Genomic DNA, 26,670 nt, shown 5'->3' on the forward strand with positions numbered 1-26,670 from the left:
ACACCGTTTTTCAAGGCACTGATTCCCCGACTCCATCAAGCGGAACCGTCTCCCCTTTCTTTCATTCTCTGCCCTTGCGCTCCTCCAGCCGCTGCTCATAATTTACACCAAAAAAAAAAAAAAAAAACTATTCGCCATATATTAACAGGTATGAACTTAAGATAATGTAAGAGCTTTATGCAGACTGGAAATTGCAGTTTAGGTTGAGATAAATGGGGAATTTCAACTTTGTCCTTTACAGTCAGTGCGGCCGTACGGCTGCGTGCAATGTGCAGGATGTAGATGATGGGTCGCTGGTGAGGGCGAGGGCAGGTCTGGGAGAACAACCAATTCCAATGTTATCTTATCCTGACTTTACATAGCAAATGGGAATCCATGTAAATTCTGCAAATTGGATGTTTGTACCAGGCGAGAAGTTATCAAAAATATGTTATGTCCTCGTTCACACAGGATTGTGTTGACTTTACATTACCATCGGGGCAGAGCTGCAAGGAGAAGAGGGAGAAACTATAGAAAGGCTCAATTATTAATATATTCTTAAGTTCTTTCTCTGTATAAAAGGTGGTACATACTGTTAAAGGAACCATAAACAGAGAAATTCACAAAAGAAATAACCTCCATTAAAGAGGATCTGTCACTTGGAATAAATATATCATTTCTTTACCTGGTGTAAATGCCACTGTTCTCCTGAATCCGGCGATGTTTTTCTTCTGTTCCTACCCCTCTCCGTTCCCGAGATATGACCCCTTCTTCTCTGTATATAAATCTAATCTTTTTATCCAACTGGGCGTGTTCTCAACTCTTGACAATCACACCTAGTTGGCTAATGGCTTATGTATGGGGAAGAGTTGATCATATCTCAGGAACGGAGAGGCTCAGGAACAAAAGAAAAACATCATCGGATTCAGGAGAACAGCGGCATTTACACCATGATAAAAAAAAATTCCATATTTAAGACAAATGACCGGCCCTCTTTAAAGGGGCATTTCCATCCTATAAAGTTATGGCTTATCACTAGGTTATTCCATCACTTACGGATCATTGAGATTTAACATTAAGGATCTCCACCAATTCGGAGAATGAGCTTTCCATGGACAATGGTGCCATCTAGGTATGCAGGGAACTATAGCTGTGCCTTTTCACTTGGTCAGGGTACTGCTTCACATTATTAAGGGGATATAACAATAAATGATCACCGGGGTCCCATTATTCTCAGGATTGACAGGAGTTCCAGAAGTAGGACCACCACTGATCAAAAAGTCATGGTGTATGCTTCATCCATAGTGAAGCTACATAAAGCAGGAACCACTAATGGGGAACAGAGGAAAAATGCTAACAGTAACTATATCCAAATGTCTATTTACATTGGAGAAAGGTTAGAGAAAAATAACCCAAGCAAAAAAAATAAAGCACTGCTATTGTGCCTTTTCCCTCATGGGCAGGGCCAAAGGGAGAAGATTTTTTTTCCCTATAGACAACATAATGTCATAAAAAAAGAAGAAAACAGGAACCAGAAAGAAATGAATGAGAAAAGATCAGAGGGACAAACTTGTCCTTAAATGGGGAAAGGGCAAACTGATTTGTAGGACCATGGTCCAAGGGTCAGGTCAATACTCCATGGCCACTGGATGAGAGCAGGGTTGTGGAGTTGGAGTTGAGGAGTCAGAGTTGGTGCCCATTTTGGTGGAGTCAGAGTCAGCGTTGGAGCCGGTATAAAATGGACCGACTCCGACACCTAAAATATATAATAAATTGGGTACAGTAGTTCAATGCAGTTTGTGGGGAATATTTTTTCATAAGAATTTGGGAAAGTTATGAAATGTCCTATAAATGTCTGTCCTATTCCTGATCTAAGGGTCTAGACTTTTAGCTGAGAAAAATGTGTCCTACCGTAAATTTATCACTTAAACATTAGCCGTGTAGGAGGGAGTCGGAGACAGAGTCGGTGACATGGAAACTGAGGAGTCAGAGTCGGAGTCAGAGTTGAAGGTTTGACTTACCGACTCCACAGCCCTGGATGAGAGTCATGTGAACAGCCTCCTTCCTGGGTGCCAGGATCCCCAGCTCCTCTTTGATTAGCTGACCTAGCACTATGTTGTCGGTGTGACTTGACCCGCACAGGACATTGAGCCAGGCCGGTAAATCAAAATGGAAGCTGTTGATGCAGGTAGGAGGCGGTTCGGTGGGCTGACCTCCAGTGACTATGGAATACTGAATTTATTCGCACATCACTACTTGGCACCAAAAATTCATGCTTTGAAGTTTTTGCTAATCATACGCCTCCGACTAACTCTATAAATCTTAAACAATAATTAGCGTAGTAAACCAAATTCTACTCATGTTATTAATGAACATGAAATACAGAATGAAAGATGAACTGAAACCCTGTCCCAATCCACTGCCTAAGAATCCAGAATTGACAAGTGGTAAATTCTCTTCCTCAAGATGCTATTTTCTTCTTTACACTAATCCAAAGTGCCCGAGGTGATACTAAGTGTTCTATCAAAGACATGTCAGCCGTGCTTTGAAACCTGATTCGTAATATTTTATATATCCGACACCGGAGCCGTTCAGTGCTGCATTGTTAAAATAACCAATGGACAATATGGATAACAGGGAGAAAACAAAAAACTCAACTGAAAATATTTTTGCAAAATAGCTAAACCTTTTTTAGATCAACCCGCACTGTATAAATGGTAGATAGGACTTCCAATGGTTCAATGTAGATAGTCCAATATTATTAATGGTAGTTGGGCAAAAGACCTCCGACTCTCAGAGTGACTGCAGGCATTTGTATTCACAGGTGTATTATTAAAACAATTGCTGTCTCATTTAGCAAGGTGTTACCATCTAAACCAGGGGTCCCAAACACGCGGCCCGAGGGCCGCATGCGGCCCCTGAGACTGCTTAATGCGGCCCGCAGGCCCCGGAGCCTCCCATAATGATTGCGGCCTGGTCCTGAGGGCCGCCGAAGTCAGTCATTCTTTTAAGTTGAATGTTCTACAAATTAGGGACCAGCATGGGCCATTACTCAATATGGGGACCAAGATGGGCACACTACTACAAGATGGGGACAGGGATGGAGACATTACTACAAGATGGGGACAGGGATGGACACATTACTACAAGATGGGGACAGGGATGGACACATTACTACAAGATGGGGACCAGGATGAGCACATTACTACAAGATGGGGACCAGGATAGGCACATTACTACAAGATGGGGACCGGAATGGGCACATTACTACAAGATGGGGACCGAGATGGGGGACATTACTACAAGATGGGGACCAGGATGGGCACATTATTACAAGATGGGGACCAGGATGAGCACATTACTACAAGATGGGGTCCAAGATGTGCACATTACTACAAGATGAGGACCAAGATGGGCACATTACTACAAGATGGAGACCAGGATGGGCACATTACTACAAGATGGGGACCAGGATGGGCACATTACTACAAGATGGGGACCGGAATGGGCACATTACTACAAGATGGGGACCGGAATGGGCACATTACTACAAGATGGGGACCAGAATGGGCACATTACTACAAGATGGGGACCGGAATGGGCACATTACTACAAGATGGGGACCAGAATGGGCACATTACTACAAGATGGGGACCGGAATGGGCACATTACTACAAGATGGGGACCAGGATGGGCACATTACTACAAGATGGGGACCAGGATGGGCATATTACTACAAGATGGGGACCAGGATGGGGGACATTACTACAAGATGGGGACCAAGATGGGGGACATTACTACAAGATGGGGACCAGGATGGGCACATTACTACAAGATGAGGAACAAGATGGGCGACATTACTACAAGATGGGGACCAGGATGGGCACATTACTACAAGATGAGGAACAAGATGGGCGACATTACTACAAGATGGGGACCAGGATGGGCACATTACTACAAGATGGGGACCAGGATGGGCACATTACTACAAGATGCAGACAAGGATGGGGACATTACTACAAGATGGGGAAACTACTACAAGATGGGGACATTACTATAAAAAGTTGGTCAGAATTACTATATGGTGCTAATTGTAAGGAAAAAAAATCACTGTATGTGGCCAATTAGGGGACACAAAAAGGAGATAAAAATTGCAAAAGCTGTAAAACTGTAAACTTGTGTAACGGGTCTGGGAGGCGGAACCTCTGAGCTACTATACAAGGGGGCGGTCCTTGTAAGGGAGCGGGTGGCGACCAGGCAGGCAGTCACAGCAGGTGACCGGGACAGTCTCTGGGTGTACGGGCAGGAGGTCACGGCAAGTGATCGGGACAGTCTCTGGAAGAACGGGCTGGAGGTCACGGCAAGTGACCGGGGCAGTCTCTGGGTGAACGGGCTGGAGGTCACGGCAAGTGACCGGGGCAGTCTCTGGGTGAACGGGCTGGAGGTCACGGCAAGTGACCGGGGCAGTCTCTGGGTGAACGGGCTGGAGGTCACGGCAAGTGACCGGGGCAGTCTCTGGGTGAACGGGCTGGAGGTCACGGCAAGTGACCGGGGCAGTCTCTAGGTAAAGGGTAGGTACGACCTGTGATGGCTGAACCTCCAGGTAGGCTAGCAAGGCAGATGGAGGAAGTGTGCTCCCAGGTGAGCAAGCGAGAGTCTCTGGAATAGCAGGTGGTCACAGCACGTGACGGCGAAGCCTCCAGGTAGGCAAGCAGGCAGGTAGCGGAGAAGCGCTCCCAGGTGAGCGGGCAAGAGTCTCTGGAATAGCTGGTGGTCACAGCACGTGACGGCGGAGCCTCCGGGCAGGCAAGCAGGCAGGTAGCGGAGAAGCGCTCCCAGGTGAGCGGGCAAGAGTCTCTGGAATAGCTGGTGGTCACAGCACGTGACGGCGGAGCCTCCGGGCAGGCAAGCAGGCAGGTAACGGAGGAGCGCTCCCAGGTGAGCGGGCAAGCTGGTCCATAGACAGACTGACAGGAGTAGAAAGGCAGACCGTCGGACCTCAGGATAGCAAGCAGGCAGGTAGCTGAAGTGCGCTCCCAGGTGAGCGGGCAAGCTGGTCCTTAGACAGACTGACAGGAGTTGTAAGGCAGACCGTCGGACCTCAGGCTAGCAAGCAGGTAGCAGGAATAACTGGCAGGAAACAGACAGCAAACTGGCAGGACTCTGGCAGGAATCAGGCAGGTAACTGGCAGGTAACTGGCAACGGGACCTGAGGGCTGAAGCAGAGTAGAACAGTGCAACAACATTGCTCGGGCACCTCCATTTTGGAGGAGGTGCCTTATATATGGTGAAGTCCTCCGGCCATTGGCCGGGGACTCCTTAGGACGGCGCGCGCGGCCCCTTTAAGAGGGAGGGAGAGCGCGCGCCCTAAGCACAGTGGCCGGGAAGGAGCGCGCGCTGCCAGCAGAGCGGGAGGAGGACGCCGGGCACGGAGCAGGGAGGTGAGGGGAACAGCGTCCCTGCCTAGCAGAGGGCAGGGACGCCGGCGCTACAACTTGTAAAAACTATAAAACTATCATAGCCCATAAAATGAATGCCATTTAAAAGAATAAAATAAAAAAGCCAAAAATGTTCAAAAAATGATCCAAACGGTGTGTAGAAAAAAACAATATGGTATGATTAAAAATTTCACATCATCCTACAAAGAATACGGCCCTTTAAATTAAAATTTTTTCTATATGAGGCCCATATACTTAACTGAGTTTGAGACCCCTGATCTAAACTAACATTCAGTAGATGAAACCATCCTGGACTAACTTCCAGCAGGTGAAACCATATTGGAATACCTTCCAGAAGTTGTACCAACTTAGACTAATTTCTAGTAAAGTGGTAACTTCTAGTGGCTGTTACCATCATGGACTAACTACCAGTAGATGGTATCATCCTGGACTAACTTCCAGCTAGTGATACCATCTTGGAATACGTTGTGGTAGGTGGTACCATGTTAGACAAATTTCTAGTAAGTGACATTATCTTGGACTAACTCCCAGCAATTGATATAATCTTGGACTAACATAGTAAGAGGCATTATCTTATACTAACTTCCAACATGTGGCATAATTCTGGACTATCATTAAGTAGGATATATCCTCTTGAACTTCTAGTAGGTGGTACAATTTTGGACTCATTTCCAACAGATATCATCTTAGACTAAATTCTAGTAGGTGGTACCATCTTGGACCAAATTCTAGTAAGTGGTATCATCCCGAAACATCTTCCTCCAAGTGATACTATATTGGAATATCTTCTAGTTAGTGGTACCATCTTGGAATAACTTCCAGTAGTTAATACCATATTGGACAAATTAAAAGCAGATGGTGTTATCTTGAACTACTTTCCAGTAGGTAGTACCTCATAGAATCATAGAATCATAGAATGGTAGAGTTGGAAGGGACCTCCTGGGTCATCTGGTCCAACCCCCTGCTCAAAGCAGGATTCACTAGATCATCTCAGACAGATGTCTGTCCAGCCTCTGTTTGAAGACGTCCATTGAAGGGGAACTCACCACCTCTCGTGGCAGCCTGTTCCACTCATTAATCACCCTAACTGTCAAAAAGTTTTTTCTAATATCTAATCTTTGTCTCCTCCCATTTAGTTTCATCCCATTGCTTCTAGTCTTTCCTTGTGCAAATGAGAATAAAGATGATCCTTCTACAATGTGACAGCCCTTGACATATTTGTAGACAGCTATTAAGTCTCCTCTCAGTCTTCTTTTTTGCAAGCTAAACATTCCCAAATCCTGCAACCGTTCCTCATAGGACATGGTTTGCAGACCAGTCACCATTCTGGTCGCTCTTCTCTGAACTTGCTCCAGTTTGTCTATGTCTTTTTTAAAATGTGGTGCCCAAAACTGTACACAGTATTCCAGATGAGGTCTGACCAAAGAGGAGTAAAGACCGATAATGACTTCACGTGATCTAGACTGTATGCTTCTGTTAATACATCCCAGAATTGTATTTGCCTTTTTTGCTGCTGCATCACACTGTTGACTCATGTTCAGTCTATGATCTATTAGTATACCTAAGTCTTTTTCACATGTACTGTTGCTTAGCTCTATTCCTCCCATTCTGTATATGCTTTTTTCATTTTTATTGCCCAGATGTAGTACTTTGCATTTTTCCCTGTTAAAAACCATTCTGTTGGTTGCTGCCCACTGCTCCAGTTTATTTAGGTCTTTTTGAATCCTCTCTCTCTCTTCTCTAGTATTAGCTATCCCTCCTAGCTTTGTGTCATCAGCAAATTTAATCAGTTTACCCTCAATTCCTTCATCTAAATCATTGATAAAGATGTTGAACAATACAGGTCCCAGGACGGAGCCCTGTGGTACCCCACTTGAGACATTCATCCAGCTGGATGTGAAGCCATTTACAACCACCCTTTGAGTCCGATCACTAAGCCAGTTATGAATCCACCTAACAGTTGCCTGGTCCATTGCATACTTGGTCATTTTTTCAATAAGGATGATGTGAGATACTTTGTCAAATGCTTTGCTGAAGTCAAGATATACTATATCTACAGCATTTCCCTGATCCACCCAGTCAGTGATTCTGTCATAGAAGGAAATTAAGTTAGTCTGACATGACTTGTTAGTTACAAACCCATGCTGACTCTGGTTAATCACTTCATTCTTATCCATGTACTTACATACATGTTGTTTAATAATTTGTTCAAAGATCTTTCCTGGTATAGAAGTCAGACTCACCGGCCTATAGTTCCCTGGGTCCACCTTCTTCCCCTTTTTGAAGATAGGAACAACATTTGCTCTTCTCCAGTCTTCTGGGACTTCTCCTGTTCTCCAAGAATTTTCAAAGATTATGGAGAGTGGTTCTAAAATTTCTTCTACAATCTCCTTCAGTACTCTGGGGTGTAATTCATCTGGACCTGGAGGCTTGAACTCATTTATGTTAGCTAAATATTCCCTCACAATCTTTCTGTTTACTGATAACTTGGATTCCTCTATTCCTTTAAAAGGACAGTGAACATCAGTTGATGTTACATTTTCTTTCTGAGAGAAAACAGATGCAAAATAGGAATTAAAAAGTTCGGCCTTCTCAACATCCTCTCTTACCATTTCTCCATTTTCATCCTGTAAAAATCCTATAGCATCTTTGACTTTTCTTTTACTTTTGACATACCCCCAAAATCCTTTTTTATTGCTTTTGACATCTCTTGCAAGCCTTAATTCATTGTCAGCTTTAGCTAACCTGATACGTGCCCTGCAGGATCTGCAGACTGCATTATAATCTTCTTTAGATATGCCTCCCTCTTTCCATTTAATAAACATTTCTTTCTTTCTTTTTAGCATGTGTTTAAGTTCTGTGTTCATCCATCCTGGTTTCCTTAAATGCTTCCCATTCTTCCTACTTTTCGGGATTGTTAACGATTGTGCTTTGAGAATCTCATTTTTAAAAATTTCCCATCCTTCCTGGACATTTTTGTCCTTAAGGACATCCAGCCATTGGATCCCTCCTATTCTCTTTCTGAGTCTCTTAAAATCTGCCTTTCTAAAATCTAACCTTGAAGTTTGAGTCTTCACATGTCTTCCTCCTCTAGTTATCCAAAATTCTATAATAGCATGATCGCTGCCTCCTAGGGTCCCAGCCACCTTTACCTCCTCAACCATTTCCTCCCTGTTTATAAGAATTAGATCCAAAGTAGCAGATCCCCTTGTTTTCTCCCCTACCTTTTGGAAGATAAAGTTGTCAGCAAGAGAGGATAAGAATTTGCTTGACCTGTTAGTTTTACTTGAGAGAGATTCCCAACAAATGTCTGGATAGTTGAAATCTCCCATGACCACTACGTCATATTTTTTGGAGAACTTGGTCATTTGATACATAAAGAGTTCATCCATATATTCAGCTTGCCCAGGTGGCCTGTAGTAAATGCCTACAATGGTGTCCTTTCCGTTGTTCTCTCCTTGTATTCTTACCCAAACAGTTTCCACAGAACTCCCAGTCTCTGAAGCTTCAATCTCTGTGCAGATATACGCTTTTCTAACATACAATGCAACACCTCCTCCTCGTTTATCAAGTCTGTTTCTTGCAAATAAGTTGTATCCTTTTAGCCTTTTATTCCAATCATGTGTATCGTCCCACCAATTTTCAGTGATTCCAATGACATCATATTCCTTTTCCTGCATTAGTAGTTCCAATTCTCCTTGTTTGTTGCCCATGCTTTGTGCATTTGTATAAAAACATTTTAGTTTGTGATTGGTTTCTCTTCCTCCCATATTTTTATTATTTAGATTTTTTTGTCTTTGTTCTTCTTTTCCACTTCCAGTAGCAGAGATCTCAATAGTATTTGTCAGCTGTATGGCTTTTTCTGGCCTTTTGCTTCCCTTCCCACATTGTTCTAGTTTAAAGCTCTTCTGATGAGTGTAGCAAGGCGACTTCCAAATACATGTTTTCCAGTCTTCGTAAGGTGCACCCCATCTCTAGCAAGTAGTCCATCGTATAGGTAATTCATTCCGTGATCCAGAAATCTAAATCCTTGTTGACGGCACCATCGACGTAGCCAGTTGTTCACCTGTAGAATCTTATTCCACCTCATTGTTCCATGGCCATCCACTGGGAGGATGGATGAGAAGACCACCTGCGCTCCCAATTCTTTCACTTTCTTGCCTAAGTCTTCAAAGTCACTGCAGATGGTTTCCAGGTCCTTTCTTGCGGTGTCATTTGTCCCCACATGTATTAGCAGGAATGGGTAGTGATCTGTAGGTCTGAAGAGTCTTGATATCCTGTCAGACACATCTTTAATTTTTGCTCCTGGAAGACAGCACATTTCTCTTGAGGTTATGTCTGGTCTGCAGATAGCGGCCTCTGTTCCTCTTAACAGGGAATCCCCCATGACCACCACTCTCCGTTTTTTCTTCACAACATTCTTCTTTCTCCATCCAGGAGGATTCTGAGGGCTTACAAGGTTATTCATTGCTGGCAAAGTCTTATCTTGCTGTATTTCTTCATGGTTCTCCTGTGTGAGAGCCTGGTACTGGTTCCTGAGCAGTATGGGTGCTGACTGCCTCTCGATCCTCCTGCTTCTGTGGGTCACATGCTTCCATTCCTCTGTTTCGTCAGGTGCAGTTCGAATTTCTTCTCTTTCTGAATCATGAAGAGATAATTCTGCTCTGTCTAAGAACTCTTCACTTCCTTAATGATTTTCAAGGTAGTTAACCTCTCTTCTAGATTTCGCAACTTTTCCTCCAACAGGGACACAAGCTTGCATTTCTGGCATGTGAAGTCTGGCTTTTCCACTGGCAAGTCTGTGAACATGTAGCAGGATATGCAGCTCACCAAATGGCTCCTGGACTCTTCCATGTTCTTATTGTTAATGTTCTGAAAACAGTGAAAAAAGCTTAAAAAAAAGCTTCAAAATGCGGCGCGCGGTTTACCGATGTCCTCTTTTCAGCTCCAACAGCCAAAATCCAGTGTTCTTTGAGCTCGCGGAGACTCTTCACTTACCCCAAAATGCAGTGGGAATATGCAAATTATCTCCTCAGGACTCCTCCCCTGGTTTACCGATGTCCTCTTTTCAGCTCCAACAGCCAAAATCCAGTGTTCTTTGAGCTCGCGGAGACTCTTCACTTACCCCAAAATGCAGTGGGAATATGCAAATTATCTCCTCAGGACTCCTCCCCTGGTTTACCGATGTCCTCTTTTCAGCTCCAACAGCCAAAATCCAGTGTTCTTTGAGCTCGCGGAGACTCTTCACTTACCCCAAAATGCAGTGGGAATATGCAAATTATCTCCTCAGGACTCCTCCCCTGGTTTACCGATGTCCTCTTTTCAGCTCCAACAGCCAAAATCCAGTGTTCTTTGAGCTCGCGGAGACTCTTCACTTACCCCAAAATGCAGTGGGAATATGCAAATTATCTCCTCAGGACTCCTCCCCTGGACACCTCCTTGCACTAACTTTCAGATCCTGGCATCAACTTGGACTTACTTTTAGTAGGTGGTACCATCTTAATTTTTAGCAGGTGGGGTAATCTTATACTAGCTTTTAGTAGTATCATTTTCCACTAACATCTTATAGGTGGTACCATCTTGGAATAACTTTGAATAGGTATTATCATCTTAAGCAAACTTTCATGGACTAACTTCCAGTAAGTGGTGCCACCTTGGACTAACTTCCAGTAGTTGGCATCATCTTGATGTGACTTCCAGTTGGTAGTATCATCTTGGACTAATTTCCAGGAGGTGATATCATCATAGACTATTTCTAGTGATACTAGAAGATATTTCAATATGGTAAGTGGTGACATCTTGGAATAACTTACAGTAGGTACTATCACCTTGGACTAACTTCCACATCCTTGAATTAAATTTGACTTACTTCTAGAAGGTAGTATAATCTTGGACTAATTTCCAGCAGGTGGTGTAATCTTGGACTAGCTTCGGCAAGGTGGTACCAATCTTGGACTAATTTCCAGCAGGTGGTATAATCTTGGACTAGCTTCTGCTAGGTGGTACCATCTTGGACTAATTTCCAGCAGGTGGTGTAATCTTTCACTAGCTTCTAGTAGGTGGTAGCATCCTGGACTAATTTCCAGCAGGTAGTGTAATCTTTGATGAGCTTCTAGTAGGTGGTACCATACTGGACTAATTTCCAGCAGGTAGTGTAATCTTTCACTAGCTTCTAGTAGGTGGTACCATCCTGGACTAATTTCCAGCAGGTAGTGTAATCTTTGATGAGCTTCTAGTAGGTGGTACCATACTGGACTAATTTCCAGCAGGTAGTGTAATCTTTGATTATCTTCTAATAGGTGGTACCATCTTGGACGAATTTCCAGCAGGTGGTGTGATCTTGGACTAGCTTCTAGTAGGTGGTACCATCTTGGACTAATTTCCAGCAGGTGGTGTAATCTTGGACTAGCTTCTAGTAGGTGGTACCATCTTGAACTAATTTTCAGCAGGTGGTGAAATCTTGGACTAAGTTCTGGTAGGTGGTACCACCTTGAATTAATTTACAGAAGGTGGTACAATTTTGTTTATTTAGTAGGTAGTGTCATTTTGCCTGTCACTACTCTCAGGATAGTAGCATTTTTTACACATTTTTTATGGTGTTGCACAGTTGAAAATACATCCGATCCTGCCTCACAACAGGGATCAATGATCTGAATCTGACATCCATTTTTTTGGAACTCCAAGACATGTTGTGCTATTATTTCTATCACATTTTTCGTTGCTTGCGGACCCTGGATGACTTTCTACTTCTATTTACTGATGTATTTTATGGGGATGACAATGTGAGTAGTTGCTGAAATGCTTCTTCATAATTACTATTCTGTACTTTTTTGATCTTTATGAACACGAACTAAACAAAAAAAGCCATAAAATAGTTGTGTTCAGCCAGTGTGAATATAGCTGAGCCGTCCATGTCTTTCATTTGCTGAGTCTACGTTCTGCATGCAATGCCCTTTAATCCCCTCCAAATACCAACAAAGAAACCCCTACTGCTCTGATTACTGTGGATTAAAAGGCAGTGTACAGAAGCGCAGCAGAAAAATCAATATTTCATGCATGGCGATGTTGTGCGAAACTTGCCAAGTGTGGGCTCCGGCACAATGCTTCATTGACAGATGTAAGAAATATAGGGCTGAGAAGAGAGGTATGCCTCGTTTGTCCTTCACCGCGAAGAACAATTTCACTTCTCCAACACAAGTTCATTCTGATTACCTTTTCAGTTCTTTGAAAAGCTGACTCCCATCCTTCATCTGCTCCATGGAGATAAAATTCAGAGAAATTGTCTGAAATGTGGTTTCTACTTCCTAAAGTTCACAGTTTTTATCGTTTTATAACTACATTTATAGTTTTCTTCAAGGGACACAAAACTTTTTATAGGTGTTTAAGGAAGGGAGTTGGATGGTTAGAGAATTGAACTAATATTCGAAATTTCATTAATTGTTGCTGCCCTTTTTCTCCGCACCAGCCCTTTATATGATTTTCAGTGGTGACCATCACAGATTGGTGTGACCAAGATCAGTTGACAAAGCGTCACCAAGAATCATGGTGCTGTCCAGCATCATGAGGACTGGTGGCTTTATCTAGTGTGGCATCAACTAAAAGGGTTTATACAAATCCAGATTTCAAATGTAGGTATGCATAGCCTGGGAACCGGGAAACCAGTGATTGGTATCGTCGGTCATGTGACTGATGGACAGGAAGTCACCACTTCCATTACTGAAAGGATCACAACTAGAGCGATACTTGTATTTTTTATTTTAAAGGGTCAATTTTAACAATTTAGCTACCTTGGATGTAAAAGTACATCGTAAGGAGTGTGTTGGTGTATGGACATGTGTAGGCTGTGTTATATATCTGGTATCAGCCTCCAACAGCAGCGATAGAAGCTCTGATTGCTGCAGTCTAACTATTTAAATGCTGCCGTCAATCTCTGGCAGTGGGATTTAAGGGGCGCGATCTTGGATCCCCATGGCCACAGGCTGAGCTTCACAGTACATGCTAAAGCATCGCAGTACATATTGCGAGTGACAAGTTCAAGTCTACTAGTGAACTAAAAAAATAAGTTTAAGAATAGAAAAAATGTTTAAAAAATATTAAAAAAATCTAAATCTACATAAAAGTTTGAACCAACCACATTTTGACTATCCAAATATAAAGAACACTATAAATAACAGCATGCTGAGCATCACCACGACCATAAAAAAGTAAGTACTATCAAAATATAAAATTATTTATTCAACTCATAAGATATATGTTGTAAAAGAAAAAAATGGAAACGTCAGCATTGCTGGTTTTTGGTCTCTGCACCTCCCACAAAAAATACAATACAAAAAGAATTAAAACAATGTATGTGCTCCAAAATTGTGCCAATAAAAAGAACAGCTCAGCACGTAAAACATGCAGTTTCAGTAACAGAAAAATAAAAAAATGTATATATAATTTATTATTAAATATTACTAAGTATGTTAAAAATTTAGCACTTTGTAAATATATATACTGTATATATATTATATATATATATATATATATATATATAATTTATATATAAATATATACATACAGTGGTGGCCAAAAGTATTGGCACCCCTGCAATTCTGTCAGATAATACTCAGTTTCTTCCTGAAAATGATTGCAATCACAAATTCTTTGGTATTATTATCTTCATTTAATTTGCTTGCAAGGAAAAAACACAAAAGAGAATGAAGCAAAAATCAAATCATTGATCATTTCACACAAAACTCAAAAAATGGGCCAGACAAAAGTATTGGCACCCTCAGCCTAATACTTGGTTGCACAACCTTTAGCCAAAATAACTGCGAACAACCGCTTCTGGTAACCATCAATGAGTTTCTTACAATGCTCTGCTGGAATTGTAGACCATTCTTCTTTGGCAAACTGCTCCAGGTCCCTGATATTTGAAGGGTGCCTTCTCCAAACTGCCATTTTGAGATCTCTCCACAGGTGTTCTATGGGATTCAGGTCTGGACTCATTGCTGGCCACATTATAAGTCTCCAGTGCTTTCTCTCAAACCATTTATAGTGCTTTTGGAAGTATGTTTTGGGTCATTGTCCTGCTGGAAGACCCATGACCTCTGAGGGAGACCCAGCTTTCTCACACTGGGCCCTACATTATGCTGCAAAATTTGTTGGTAGTCTTCAGACTTCATAATGCCATGCACACGGTCAAGCAGTCCAGGGCCAGAGGCAGCAAAGTAACCCCAAAACATCAGAGAACCTCCACCATCTTTGACTGTAGGGACCGTGTTCTTTTCTTTGAATGCCTCTTTTTTTTTCCTGTACACTCTATGTTGATGCTTTTTCCCAAAAAGCTCTACTTTTGTCTCATCTGACCAGAGAACATTCTTCCAAAACGTTTTAGGCTTTCTCAGGTAAGTTTTGGCAAACTCCAGCCTGGCTTTTTTATGTCTCGGGGTAAGAAGTGGGGTCTTCCTGGGTATCCTACCATACAGTCCCTTTTCATTCAGACGCCGACGGATAGTACGGGTTGACACTGTTGTACCCTCGGACTGCAGGGCAGCTTGAACTTGTTTGGATGTTAGTCGAGGTTCTTTATCCACCATCCGCACAATCTTGCATTGAAATCTCTCGTCAATTTTTCTTTTCCGTCCACATCTAGGTAGGTTAGCCACAGTGCCATGGGCTTTAAACTTCTTGATGACACTGCACACGGAAGACACAGGAACATTCAGGTCTTTGGAGATGGACTTGTAGCCTTGAGACTGCTCATGCTTCCTCACAATTTGGTTTCCCCAAGTCCTCAGACAGTTCTTTGGTCTTCTTTCTTTTCTCCATGCTCAATGTGGCACACACAAGGACACAGGACAGAGGTTGAGCCAACTTTAATCCATGTTAACTGGCTGCAAGTGTGATTTAGTTATTGCCAACACCTGTTAGATGCCACAGGTAAGTTACAGGTGCTGTTAATTACACGAATTAGAGAAGCATCACATGATTTTTCAAACAGTGCCAATACTTTTGTCCACCCCCTTTTTTAGGTTTGGTGTGGAATTGTATCCAATTTGGCTTTAGGATAATTTTTTGTGTTTTTTCATTGAAGACAAATTAAATAAAGATAATAATACCAAAGAATTTGTGATTGCAATCATTTTCAGGAAGAAACTGAGTATTATCTGACAGAATTGCAGGGGTGCCAATACTTTTGGCCACCACTGTACATATACATATATACACCGCATATACACTGCTCAAAAATATAAAGGGAACAATCAAATAACAGATCCTAGATCTGAATGAATGAAATATTCTCATTGAATACTTTGTTCTGTACAAAGTTGAATGTGCTGACAACAAAATCACACAAAAATCATCAATGGAAATCAAATTTATTAACCAATGGAGGCCTGGATTTGGAGTCACCCCCAAAATTAAAATGGAAAAACACACTACAGGCTGATCCAACTTTGATGTAATGTCCTTAAAACAAGTCAAAATGAGGCTCAGTATTGTGTGTGGCATCCACGTGCCTGTATGACCTCCCTACAACGCCTGGGCATGCTCCTGATGAGGTTGTGGATGGTCTCCTGTGGGATCTCCTCCCAGACCTGGACTAAAGCATCCGACAACTCCTGGACAGTCTGTGGTGCAACGTGACGTTGGTGGATGGAGCGAGACATGATGTCCCAGATGTGTTCAATCGGATTCAGGTCTGGGGAACGGGCGGGCCAGTCCATAGCTTCAATGCCTTCATCTTGCAGGAAGTCCAGCCACATGAGGTCTGGCATTGTTCTGCATTAGGAGGAACCCAGGGTCAACCGCACCAGCATATGGTCTCACAAGGGGTCTGAGGATCTCACTTCGGTACCTAATGGCAGTCAGGCTACCTCTGGCGAGCACATTGACGGCTGTGCGGCCCTCCAAAGAAATGCCACCCCACACCATTATTGACCCACTGCCAAACCGGTCATGCTGAAGGATGTTGCAGGCAGCAGATCGCTCTCCACGGCATCTCCAGACTCTGCCACGTCTGTCACATGCTCAGTGTGAACCTGCTTTCATCTGTGAAGAGCACAGGGAGCCAGTGGCGACTTTGCCAATCCTGGTGCTCTGTGGCAAATGCCAAGCGTCCTGCACGGTGTTGGGCTGTGAGCACAACCCCCATCTGTGGAACGTTGGGTCCTCATACCACCCCCATGGAGTCGGTTTATAACCGTTTGTGCAGACAGATGCACATTTGTGGCCTGCTGGAGATCATTTTGCAGGGCTCTGGCAGTGCTCCTCCTGTTCCTCCTTGCACAAAGGCGGCCCCCTCCATGTCTCCTGGTGTACTGGCCTGTCTCCTGGTAGTGCCTCCAGCCTCTGGACACTACGCTGACATACACAGCAAACCTTCTTGCCACAGCTCGCATTGATGTGCCATCCTAGATGAGCTGCACTACCTGAGCAACTTCTGTGGGTTGTAGAGTCAGTCTTATGCTACCAGGAGTGTGAAAGCACAACCAACATTCAAAAGTGACCAAAACATCAGCCAGAAAGCATTGGTACTGAGATGTGATCTGTGGTCCCCACCTGCAGAACCACTCCTTTATTGAGGGTGTCTTGATAATTGCCAATAATTTCCATCTATTGTCTATTCCATTTGCACAACAGCATGTGAAATTGATTGTCAATCAGTGTTGCTTCCTAAGTGGACAGTTTGATTTCACAGAAGTTTGATTTACTTGGAGTTATATTCTGTTGTTTAAGTGTTCCCTTTATTTTTTTGAGCAGTGTATATAAATAAATTCTGAACTTTGTATAAAAAAGTAAAAAAAAAAATATATATATATATATATATATATATATACAGTACAGACCAAACGCTTGGGCACACCTTCTCATTTAAAGATTTTTCTGTATTTTCATGACTATGAAAATTGTACATTCACACTGAAGGCATCAAAACTATGAATTAACACATGTGGAATTATATACTTAACAAAAAAGTGTGAAACAACTGAAAATATGTCTTATATTCTAGGTTCTTCAAAGTAGCCACCTTTTGCTTTGATGACTGCTTTGCACACTCTTGGCATTCTCTTGATATGATTTAAGAGGTAGTCACCGGAAATGGTCTTCCAACAATCTTGAAGGAGTTCCCAGAGATGCTTAGCACTTGTTGGCCCTTTTGCCTTCACTCTGCGGTCCAGCTCACCCCAAACCATCTCGATTGGGTTCAGGTCTGGTGACTGTGGAGGCCAGGTCATCTGGCGTAGCACCCCATCACCCTCCTTCTTGGTCAAATAGCCCTTACACAGTCTGGAGGTGTGTTTGGGGTCATTGTCCTGTTGAAAAATAAATGATGGTCCAACTAAACGCAAACCGGATGGAATAGCATGCCGCTGCAAGATGTGGTAGCCATGCTGGTTCAGTATGCCTTCAATTTTGAATAAATGCTCAACAGTGTCACCAGCAAAGCACCCCCACACCATCACACCTCTTCCTTCATGCTTCACGGTGGGAACCAGGCATGTAGAGTCCATCCGTTCACCTTTTCTGCGTCGCGCAAAGACACGGTGGTTGGAACCAAAGATCTCAAATTTGGACTCATCAGACCAAAGCACAGATTTCCACTGGTCTAATGTCCATTCCTTGTGTTCTTTAGCCCAAACAAGTCTCTTCTGCTTGTTGCCTGTCCTTAGCAGTGGTTTCCTAGCAGCTATTTTACCATGAAGGCCTGCTGCACAAAGTCTCCTCTTAACAGTTGTTGAGGAGATGTGTCTGCTGCTAGAACTCTGGGTGGCATTGACCTGGTCTCTAATCTGAGCTGCTTTTAACCTGCGATTTCTGAGGCTGGTGACTCGGATAAACTTATCCTCAGAAGCAGAGGTGACTCTTGGTCTTCCTTTCCTGGGGTGGTCCTCATGTGAGACAGTTTCTTTGTAGCGCTTGATGGTTTTTGCAACTGCACTTGGGGACACTTTCAAAGTTTGCCCAATTTTTCGGACTGACTGACCTTCATTTCTTAAAGTAATGATGGCCACTCGTTTTTCTTTACTTAGCTGCTTTTTTCTTGCCATAATACAAATTCTAACAGTCTATTCAGTAGGACTATCAGCTGTGTATCCACCAGACTTCTGCACAACACAACTGATGGTCCCAACCTCATTTATAAGGCAAGAAATCCCACTTATTAAACCTGACAGGGCACACCTGTGAAGTGAAAACCATTTCCGGTGACTACCTCTTGAAGCTCATCAAGAGAATGCCAAGAGTGTGCAAAGCAGTCATCAAAGCAAAAGGTGGCTACTTTGAAGAACCTAGAATATAAGACATATTTTCAGTTGTTTCACACTTTTTTGTTAAGTATATAATTCCACATGTGTTAATTCATAGTTTTGATGCCTTCAGTGTGAATGTACAATTTTCATAGTCATGAAAATACAGAAAAATCTTTAAATGAGAAGGTGTGTCCAAACTTTTGGTCTGTACTGTAGATAGATAGATAGATAATAAATAATATATAATATAGATATAGATAAATATATGGATAGATAAATAGATAGATAGATAAAGGCTGTATTCAGCCGAAACGTTGCCACAGCTCTGGCTGAGCTAATAAATCATCTATTTTTGGAGTGCTGTTTCTACTATGTTTTTCATAGATAGATAGATAGATAGATTTTGCAAAGTTCTGAATTTTTATAAACCTTTAAAATAATTAAAGAACTACCGGTATATGAGTTTGGTATCTCCAGGTCATTGTACTGACCTGAAGAATCATGTTGACAGGTCAATTTTACATCAAAATAAACACCATAAAACTGACACCCAAAAAAACAATGGTGTTTTTTTTTGTCTTTCATCATTTCAATCCACTGGGAATTTTTTTTTCAAGTTTTCCAGTGCATTATATGGCAAAATAAATGGTGTCACTCATTCTGCAAAACAATGTTAATGGAAAAATAAAGTTGGGGCCTATGGAAAAAAGTGCAAAAGGCAAAAGCAAAAAAACAAAAAAAAAATGGCCTCGTCATAAACGCTTAGGAAAGTAATAATTCCTATGGGAAGTAAAACAGCAAAGCTTTCTGGCAAAAAAATATTGTCACTAATCTTATCTGCTTATTTTCCTGAAATGCAACTTCTGGGTATAATTAGCAACAGGAGCTAAAAAAAGTCACTTGAACTGGAGGACTACATGGATAGTGGTCACCCAATGTTCTAGTGTGGACGCAATGGCTGCTTTGGCAATAACAGTTCTTCTCCCTTCTAGAAAGTTCTGTCCAGAGGATTATTCTGAAGCAGTACTTGTAAGGGTAGTCTGTTCCCCCTCCATACAAAATAAACACATTAGTAAAACCACATTATGAAAAGCCAAATATGCCCTTCATACCAGTCCTGAACTAAATCTCAAACTTCCCTTACGGTCCAGGGAAGCAGTAGGGGGTCACGCCTGTAGCTTCCGTTTTTAGCAGAAACTACAGTACCCAGTCTACCTTGCTGCTGTTGCTGAGCCCTCTGTTACTTCCATACTGTCATTTTTCTCGAGAACAGAGGCAGAAAGTTTTATCTTCTTAATATATTGCAATTATCATATTATATAGCACTGTGCACTCACAATTGCTGTTTTTGCCTTTTTACCCAGTTAATTCTTCTCTTTTCCATTAGGTCTATGCCATCAAATGATTAAAAACTGACTAGCTGAATCCTTCTAAGCTCTGTGTAGAAACAGGAAGTCTCTTTTCCCTGCATGAGTCATCATTAGAACTACAATTCTACTTTGCTGTGATATAGAATTGTAATTCTAAGGATGACTCATGTAGGGAAAAGGAGACTTCCTGTTTCTACATAGAGCAGAGGAAAGAGAAGAATTATCTGGGTAGAAAGGCAAAATGAGCGATTGTAAGTACACAGTGTTGTATAATATGATAACTGCAATATATTAAGAGGATAAAAACTTTGATGGGAGGAGGAGGGTTTCTTTAAGCAACTGCACCATTCTAGGGCAATATGAAATATATTACAAAGTTACCTGTTTAGGGCATGATAAATTCTTGAAAGAAAGGTTGAAAGTTGACAACCCCTTTAACACTATCCTCTATTGACTTTAGGAGTTGTGGGTAAATAGTGGATAAGGGGGTCCCAATCCCCTTCTCCGGTGACCAGAGGGAAGGGTCATATCACTCCATTTCTTATAAAAGTCATATGATTAATAAAGAACAAGTGCCTAGGAATTCAAGAGGTAATATTGGTTTTGGCACCAAAAAAAAAAAGGAGAGACTACGATTCCATCCATGTTTGTCCATGTCTGCTAAGCTTATGCTAAACAAAACATTACACAGATGGACATATACAAAAAAAAATCTCGTTACAAAAGGTCACATCATAAGACGAGATTCTTCTTTATGAGACACATGACTCATCCTATCCAATGAGTCATTAAATTAGATGCCAGATTTCAAGACCGTTACAAATTAGAAATTGTGGAAAGTGTTTAAAGTCTTCTTTACGAGCCTTCTCGGCGGTCAATTCCGTAATAAAATGCATAAATAATGCAAAACAACAATGTGCAATAAAAAGAAACCACTTAACAAGAAAATAAAAAATAAATGGCAGAAGAAACAAGAAAAAAAAATCTGAGGACAATTATACTAACCGGTTCCACAAACTCAAATTTCTTCTTCTCTTGCACTTCTTGCACTTTGAAGATGTACTCCAGAGACGCATCGTAGAAGTTCTGGTGTTCTCGATCAATTAAGGAGTCGGCCTACAATAAAGCAAAGGCAAGAGATTTACAGGGATTGTCCAGTTCTTCACCTCACTCTCTGATGAACACGATCAACAAGGCTTGGTGGTCAGGTCAATAGTTGAGGGCTATTATTTCAGAGATAGGAATACAGTTTGGGGAGCAAACTGCTGAGCTGGTCAAAGTGGGAACCATTTAACCATATGATCAATCTGATTCACTCAGGATCAGCTTCTTCAGGACAAGACACATGAAAGTTCAGTAATTTCTGACAATAAAAACTCAACCGTACAGTAGAAGTTTCATGAACGAATATTTCTCCTGAAGATAAACATTTTTTTAGAGTGGAAAATTCCAGGACAGAAGTTTAAGGTTGTAATACACATTGGAGTAATGTTGGTCTAACGCAGTTTTGTTGGAACCATCTAACATGTATTGACTCTCTGACTCTCTCCCGACAGATTATGTAGATGGCAAGAAGGATCAGAGAAAGAAGCTCAAGTAAAAAAAGTTCTTACAGACAAGGGAGCCAGTTATACAACCGTTACCAGCATTTATCAAGCAGAGAATCCATTATTGATATCCAAGAGGATACCAAAAAGTTTTTTGAGCAAGATCCAAGTAGAACTCTTCTTCTCTAACTGGAGATCTGCAATTGCTATCTGAAAAACCTTAAAAACCTTCATCGTTCCTTTCATTATTTCTCTCACTGGCTAGGACCTTAAAGCCTCCATACACATGAGACTAATGTTGACCGAAGCCACTGATATTGACATGTCTGGTAACGGCTTTTTCATAAAGAACACAACAGCCCTCAGTAGATTGAGCACTACTGTGTATGGGAGAGATGGCCGAAAAGGCTGTCGGCCGAAGTATGGTTTGGCCAACAGCCAGCTAATTTGAGTGGCCAGTCATAGGGTTGGATGGAGTTAGAACATCTTGTCTCCCCCTTCCTTTTATTTATTTTCCAAATTCTTTTCTTATTCATCCTTTCGAACCTCCCTTCATACCTTAGGGGAGATAATAACCCAGGAACCCTTGTTTACTTCCAAGAAGGAACATAACCTCATGAAGAAACACAAAGAAGGGCTGCCATCATAGAAATATTGTTGGACTACCAATGTCCTAAATGGACCCATGTGGTCACTTCTCTATGTCCTCAAGTGAGAACCATATACACTGCTCAAAAAAATAAAGGGAACACTTAAATAACAGAATATAACTCCAAGTAAATCTTCTGTGAAATCAAACTGTCCACTTAGGAAGCAACACTGATTGACAATCAGTTTCACATGCTGTTGTGCAAATGGAATAGACAATAGATGGAAATTATTGGCAATTATCAAGACACCCTCAATAAAGGAGTGGTTCTGCAGGTCGGGACCACAGACCACATCTCAGTACCAATGCTTTCTGGCTGACGTTTTGGTCACTTTTGAATGTTGGTTGCGCTTTCACACTCGTGGTAGCATGAGACGGACTCTACAACCCACAGAAGTTGCTCAGGTAGTGCAGCTCATCCAGGATGGCACATCAATGCGAGCTGTGGCAAGAAGGTTTGCTGTGTATGTCAGCGTAGTGTCCAGAGGCTGGAGGCGCTACCAGGAGACAGGCCAGTACACCAGGAGACGTGGAGGGGGCCGCCTTTGTGCAAGGAGGAACAGGAGGAACACTGCCAGAGCCCTGCAAAATGATCTCCAGCAGGCCACAAATGTGCATGTGTCTGCACAAACAGTTAGAAACCGACTCCATGAGGGTGGTATGAGGGCCCGACGTCCACAGATGGGGGTTGTGTTCACAGCCCAACACCGTGCAGGACGCTTGGCATTTGCCACAGAACACCAGGATTGGCAAAGTCGCCACTGGCGCCCTGTGCTCTTCACAGATGAAAGCAGGTTCACACTGAGCACATGTGACAGACGTGACAGAGTCTGGAGACACCGTGGAGAGCGATCTGCTGCCTGCAACATCCTTCAGCATGACCGGTTTGGCAGTGGGTCAGTAATGGTGGTATTTCTTTGGAGGGCCGCACAGCCCTCCATGTGCTCGCCAGAGGTAGCCTGACTGCCATTAGGTACCGAGGTGAGATCCTCAGACCCCTTGTGAGACCATATGCTGGTGCCGTTGGCCCTGGGTTCCTCCTAATGCAAGACAATGCCAGACCTCATGTGGCTGGAGTGTGTCAGCAGTTTCTGCAAGATGAAGGCATTGAAGCTATGGACTGGCCCGCCCGTTCCCCAGACCTGAATCCGATTGAGCACATCTGGGACATCATGTCTCGCTCCATCCACCAACGTCACGTTGCACCACAGACTGTCCAGGAGTTGGCGGATGCTTTAGTCCAGGTCTGGGAGGAGATCCCACAGGAGACCATCCACAACCTCATCAGGAGCATGCCCAGGCGTTGTAGGGAGGTCATACAGGCACGTGGAGGCCACACACAATACTGAGCCTCATTTTGAATTGTTTTAAGGACATTACATCAAAGTTGGATCAGCCTGTAGTGTGTTTTTCCACTTTAATTTTGGGGGTGACTCCAAATCCAGACCTCCATTGGTTAATAAATTTGATTTCCATTGATGATTTTTGTGTGATTTTGTTGTCAGCACATTCAACTTTGTACAGAACAAAGTATTCAATGAGAATATTTCATTCATTCAGATATAGGATGTGTTATTTGAGTGTTCCCTTTATGGTTTTGAGCAGTGTATATAGGATTGGACACATGAACCAGGAACCATGATCACTCATATGTCCCCCCGTATGTCCCCCTTGCCTTCCCTTCTTCTCACTTTTTTCCTGATGACATTCTACATTTGAAAAATGATGTTGGAAAATGTTCAATGAAAACATTTAAAGAAAAAAATGGATCAAGGACATTGTGAGGAGTCTTACCACAGCGAACTTTTTTCACCCCATACATACTCAACTTAGTTGAGGGTACATGTGTATGGGAAGCTCAAGAGAGAGAGAGCTCTCATGACCGTGTACTGCCAACCCGGGTTCCACAGCGGCCATTTTATTAACAAACAACATTAACATATTAACAGTGTTATAAAATAAATAAGAAGGGAGGGTTCTTGGAGTTAAAAATTAGATCTGGCATACATTAAACCGAACTCGAACCACCATATTACCCTCAGCCGTCCATCACCAGCTCGAGGGCACCAAAAGCTCCCAGGGTAAAACCCTGTCCAGAGCCCAAAACCAAATGCCAGATCACCCCACTTAATCAAGGCACTGCCTGTGATTATCCAATATTCGTTGCACTGACACTTCTGTGCCAACTCCCCCCGCCACCAACGAACTGCCCTGACCACCTCAGGCTCGTGAGTGCCCCAACACCGCAAAAGCCCTTTCGATCCCCTCCTGTATGGCCAATGCCCATAAATCAATGCCAATATCATTCAAATGTACGCCGTCCCTTGCCCAAAAGTCTCCAACTCCTGCTTCCAGATCAAGATGTCGCACGGTTACTCCCCCGTTCCTGGTAACAAAAGCTGATATAGCTCTGTTCAACTTTATACGTGCCCTATTAATTCCCTTCAATGATCTGGCCTCCCTCCATTTTTTCTGGGCACAATGTCAGACCATACTGTCAACACCTCAGGAAAGGATGTCCATAACCTTAACATATCGATTCGTATGTCCCTCATCAATTCCCTAACCGGCCGAGACCCCAAATAATTCCCCCCCATATGCACCACCAAAATTTCCGGCGCCTGATCCAAACGAGCTGCTTTATGGAATTCTGGCAGCACCCTTCTCCAAACCATCCCTCGAAAACCCAGCCACCGAACCACCGCTTGCTCTCTGCTAAAACCCAATTGCCTACCGTCTGGCCTCACGACCGCCCTCAGCGCCCCCCAATGGACGAAAGAGTGTCCTAGAATCCAAACTAACAACGGGACGCCAACTGCAACAAGACAACCAAAAGGTATTCAAATCTCAAAAGATAAATTACATAAGACCGCATACCTAATGCCTTACATAGGACAGGTAACGATCAGAACTCCACCTCCCAATGCGTTTTATCACATCCTTGCCTAACCCCAAGCCATCCGCTTCTGATGCCGCACCAATTCTGAATGAATGTGACCCGTATACCTCAGGGCTAAGGCCCAGCTCAGCAATCCCTTTTTTAAACACTGCTATGAATTGAAAACGTGCCAAAAATTCTCCATTTTCATGACACAATAATGTGCCCTTCCGCCCTGACCAAACCTGCCAGTAAGCCAATAAACATCTCCTAGGACAAAGAAAAGATCCAATAACCTCACCCAATATTACTCGTTTACCTCTGCCCAATTGATCTGTCTTCCCCCGCCTAATCCAAAATTCAATGCCCCCATCTCGACCGCTCACATCCTCAGCAAAGAAACCCCCAACCTTATTCCTGCTTGGTGCCACCAATTCACCTAATCTTAGCGCGCCAAAAAACGCCAATGAAAAAGCCAGCCTAAACAGTGTGGCTTCAAAAACTGAACAACAAATCTTATCCAATACAAAACCCAAACGTTCCAAAATACTAAAGGTTACCGGCCTCCGTTTATCCAACACTTTACCTCCTCTCCTAAAGCCCTTGAGAGCTTGCTTCACTAAAAAGGACTTCGTAACATCCTTCATCCCCTGCAATTTTAAACCAAACGCTAAACCTGCAACAAACTTGCCAATTTTTTAAATCGACCATCCGCTCTCAGCTGCCCTTCCCACGAGAAACAACAACGCCATCTCTCTATCTCCATCAGTCTCCATCACACCCCACTGCAGAATCCAACTTTGCCATACTCGCCACGCTGCCTCGTATTATGCCCAGGTCTGCCTTGTGATGGACTCCTGTATTAACCATCCCGCTCCTCCATAACCAGCTGCCACAAACGCGAAGGGCAGTCCGGCCCCACGTCCTCCGCCTCTGGTGCTAGCTTCCGAAAACGATCCCACTGAAAACGAGACAAGGCATCTGCTATGGAATTTTGTACACCTGGAACATGGACTGCTGTAATCCAAGCATTCAATTTAAGACAACAAAGTACTAGTTCCCTCAGTAGCCTAATCACAGGCGGAGACGAGGCCGACAAACTGTTGATGACAGACACCACTCCCATGTTATCGCAGTGAAACCGAATTCTCCTGTTGGCAAAACACTCCCCCCAAATATTCGCCGCCACAGCCATAGGAAACAACTCCAAAAATGCCAAGTTCCTCGTAAGACCCCTCTCTTTCCACATATTCGGCCACTCGCCAATGCTCCACCGCCCCTTCCAGTAGGCCCCGTAACCGGCACCTCCTGCAGCATCAGTAAATATCTCACAATCAAAACTGTTCAAAAACTACTGCTGGATTAACGACCTGCCGTTATAACTTTCCAAAAACAATTTCCAAACTTTCAGATCCTCCTTGTGGTCCTTATTTAGGCGAATGAAATGATGCAGCGCACGCACTTCTGCTGTCGCTCCTGACAACCTGCGACAAAATATTCTGCCCATTGGCATAATCCTGCAAGCAAAATTCAAACGCCCTAACAGCGAT

At 43.0% G+C, this 26,670-nt stretch overlaps 1 protein-coding gene across 2 annotated transcripts in view; it reads right to left on the bottom strand.

Moving 5' to 3' along the window:
* ARHGAP42 (Rho GTPase activating protein 42) overlaps positions 1-26,670 on the bottom strand; it is a 343,252-nt gene that overhangs the window by 78,430 nt on the left and 238,152 nt on the right. For both annotated transcript variants that reach the window (XM_073662146.1, XM_073662140.1), the window contains one exon: positions 21,052-21,162. In XM_073662146.1, coding sequence (XP_073518247.1) covers positions 21,052-21,162 — 111 coding nt within the window. The remainder of the gene's footprint in view (positions 1-21,051; positions 21,163-26,670) is intronic.

Source organism: Phyllobates terribilis, unplaced genomic scaffold, assembly GCF_046119375.1.
Source record: "Phyllobates terribilis strain yellow unplaced genomic scaffold, ASM4611937v1 Scaffold_2__4_contigs__length_985480577, whole genome shotgun sequence".
In the NCBI taxonomy this organism is placed as follows: Eukaryota; Metazoa; Chordata; class Amphibia; order Anura; family Dendrobatidae; genus Phyllobates; species Phyllobates terribilis.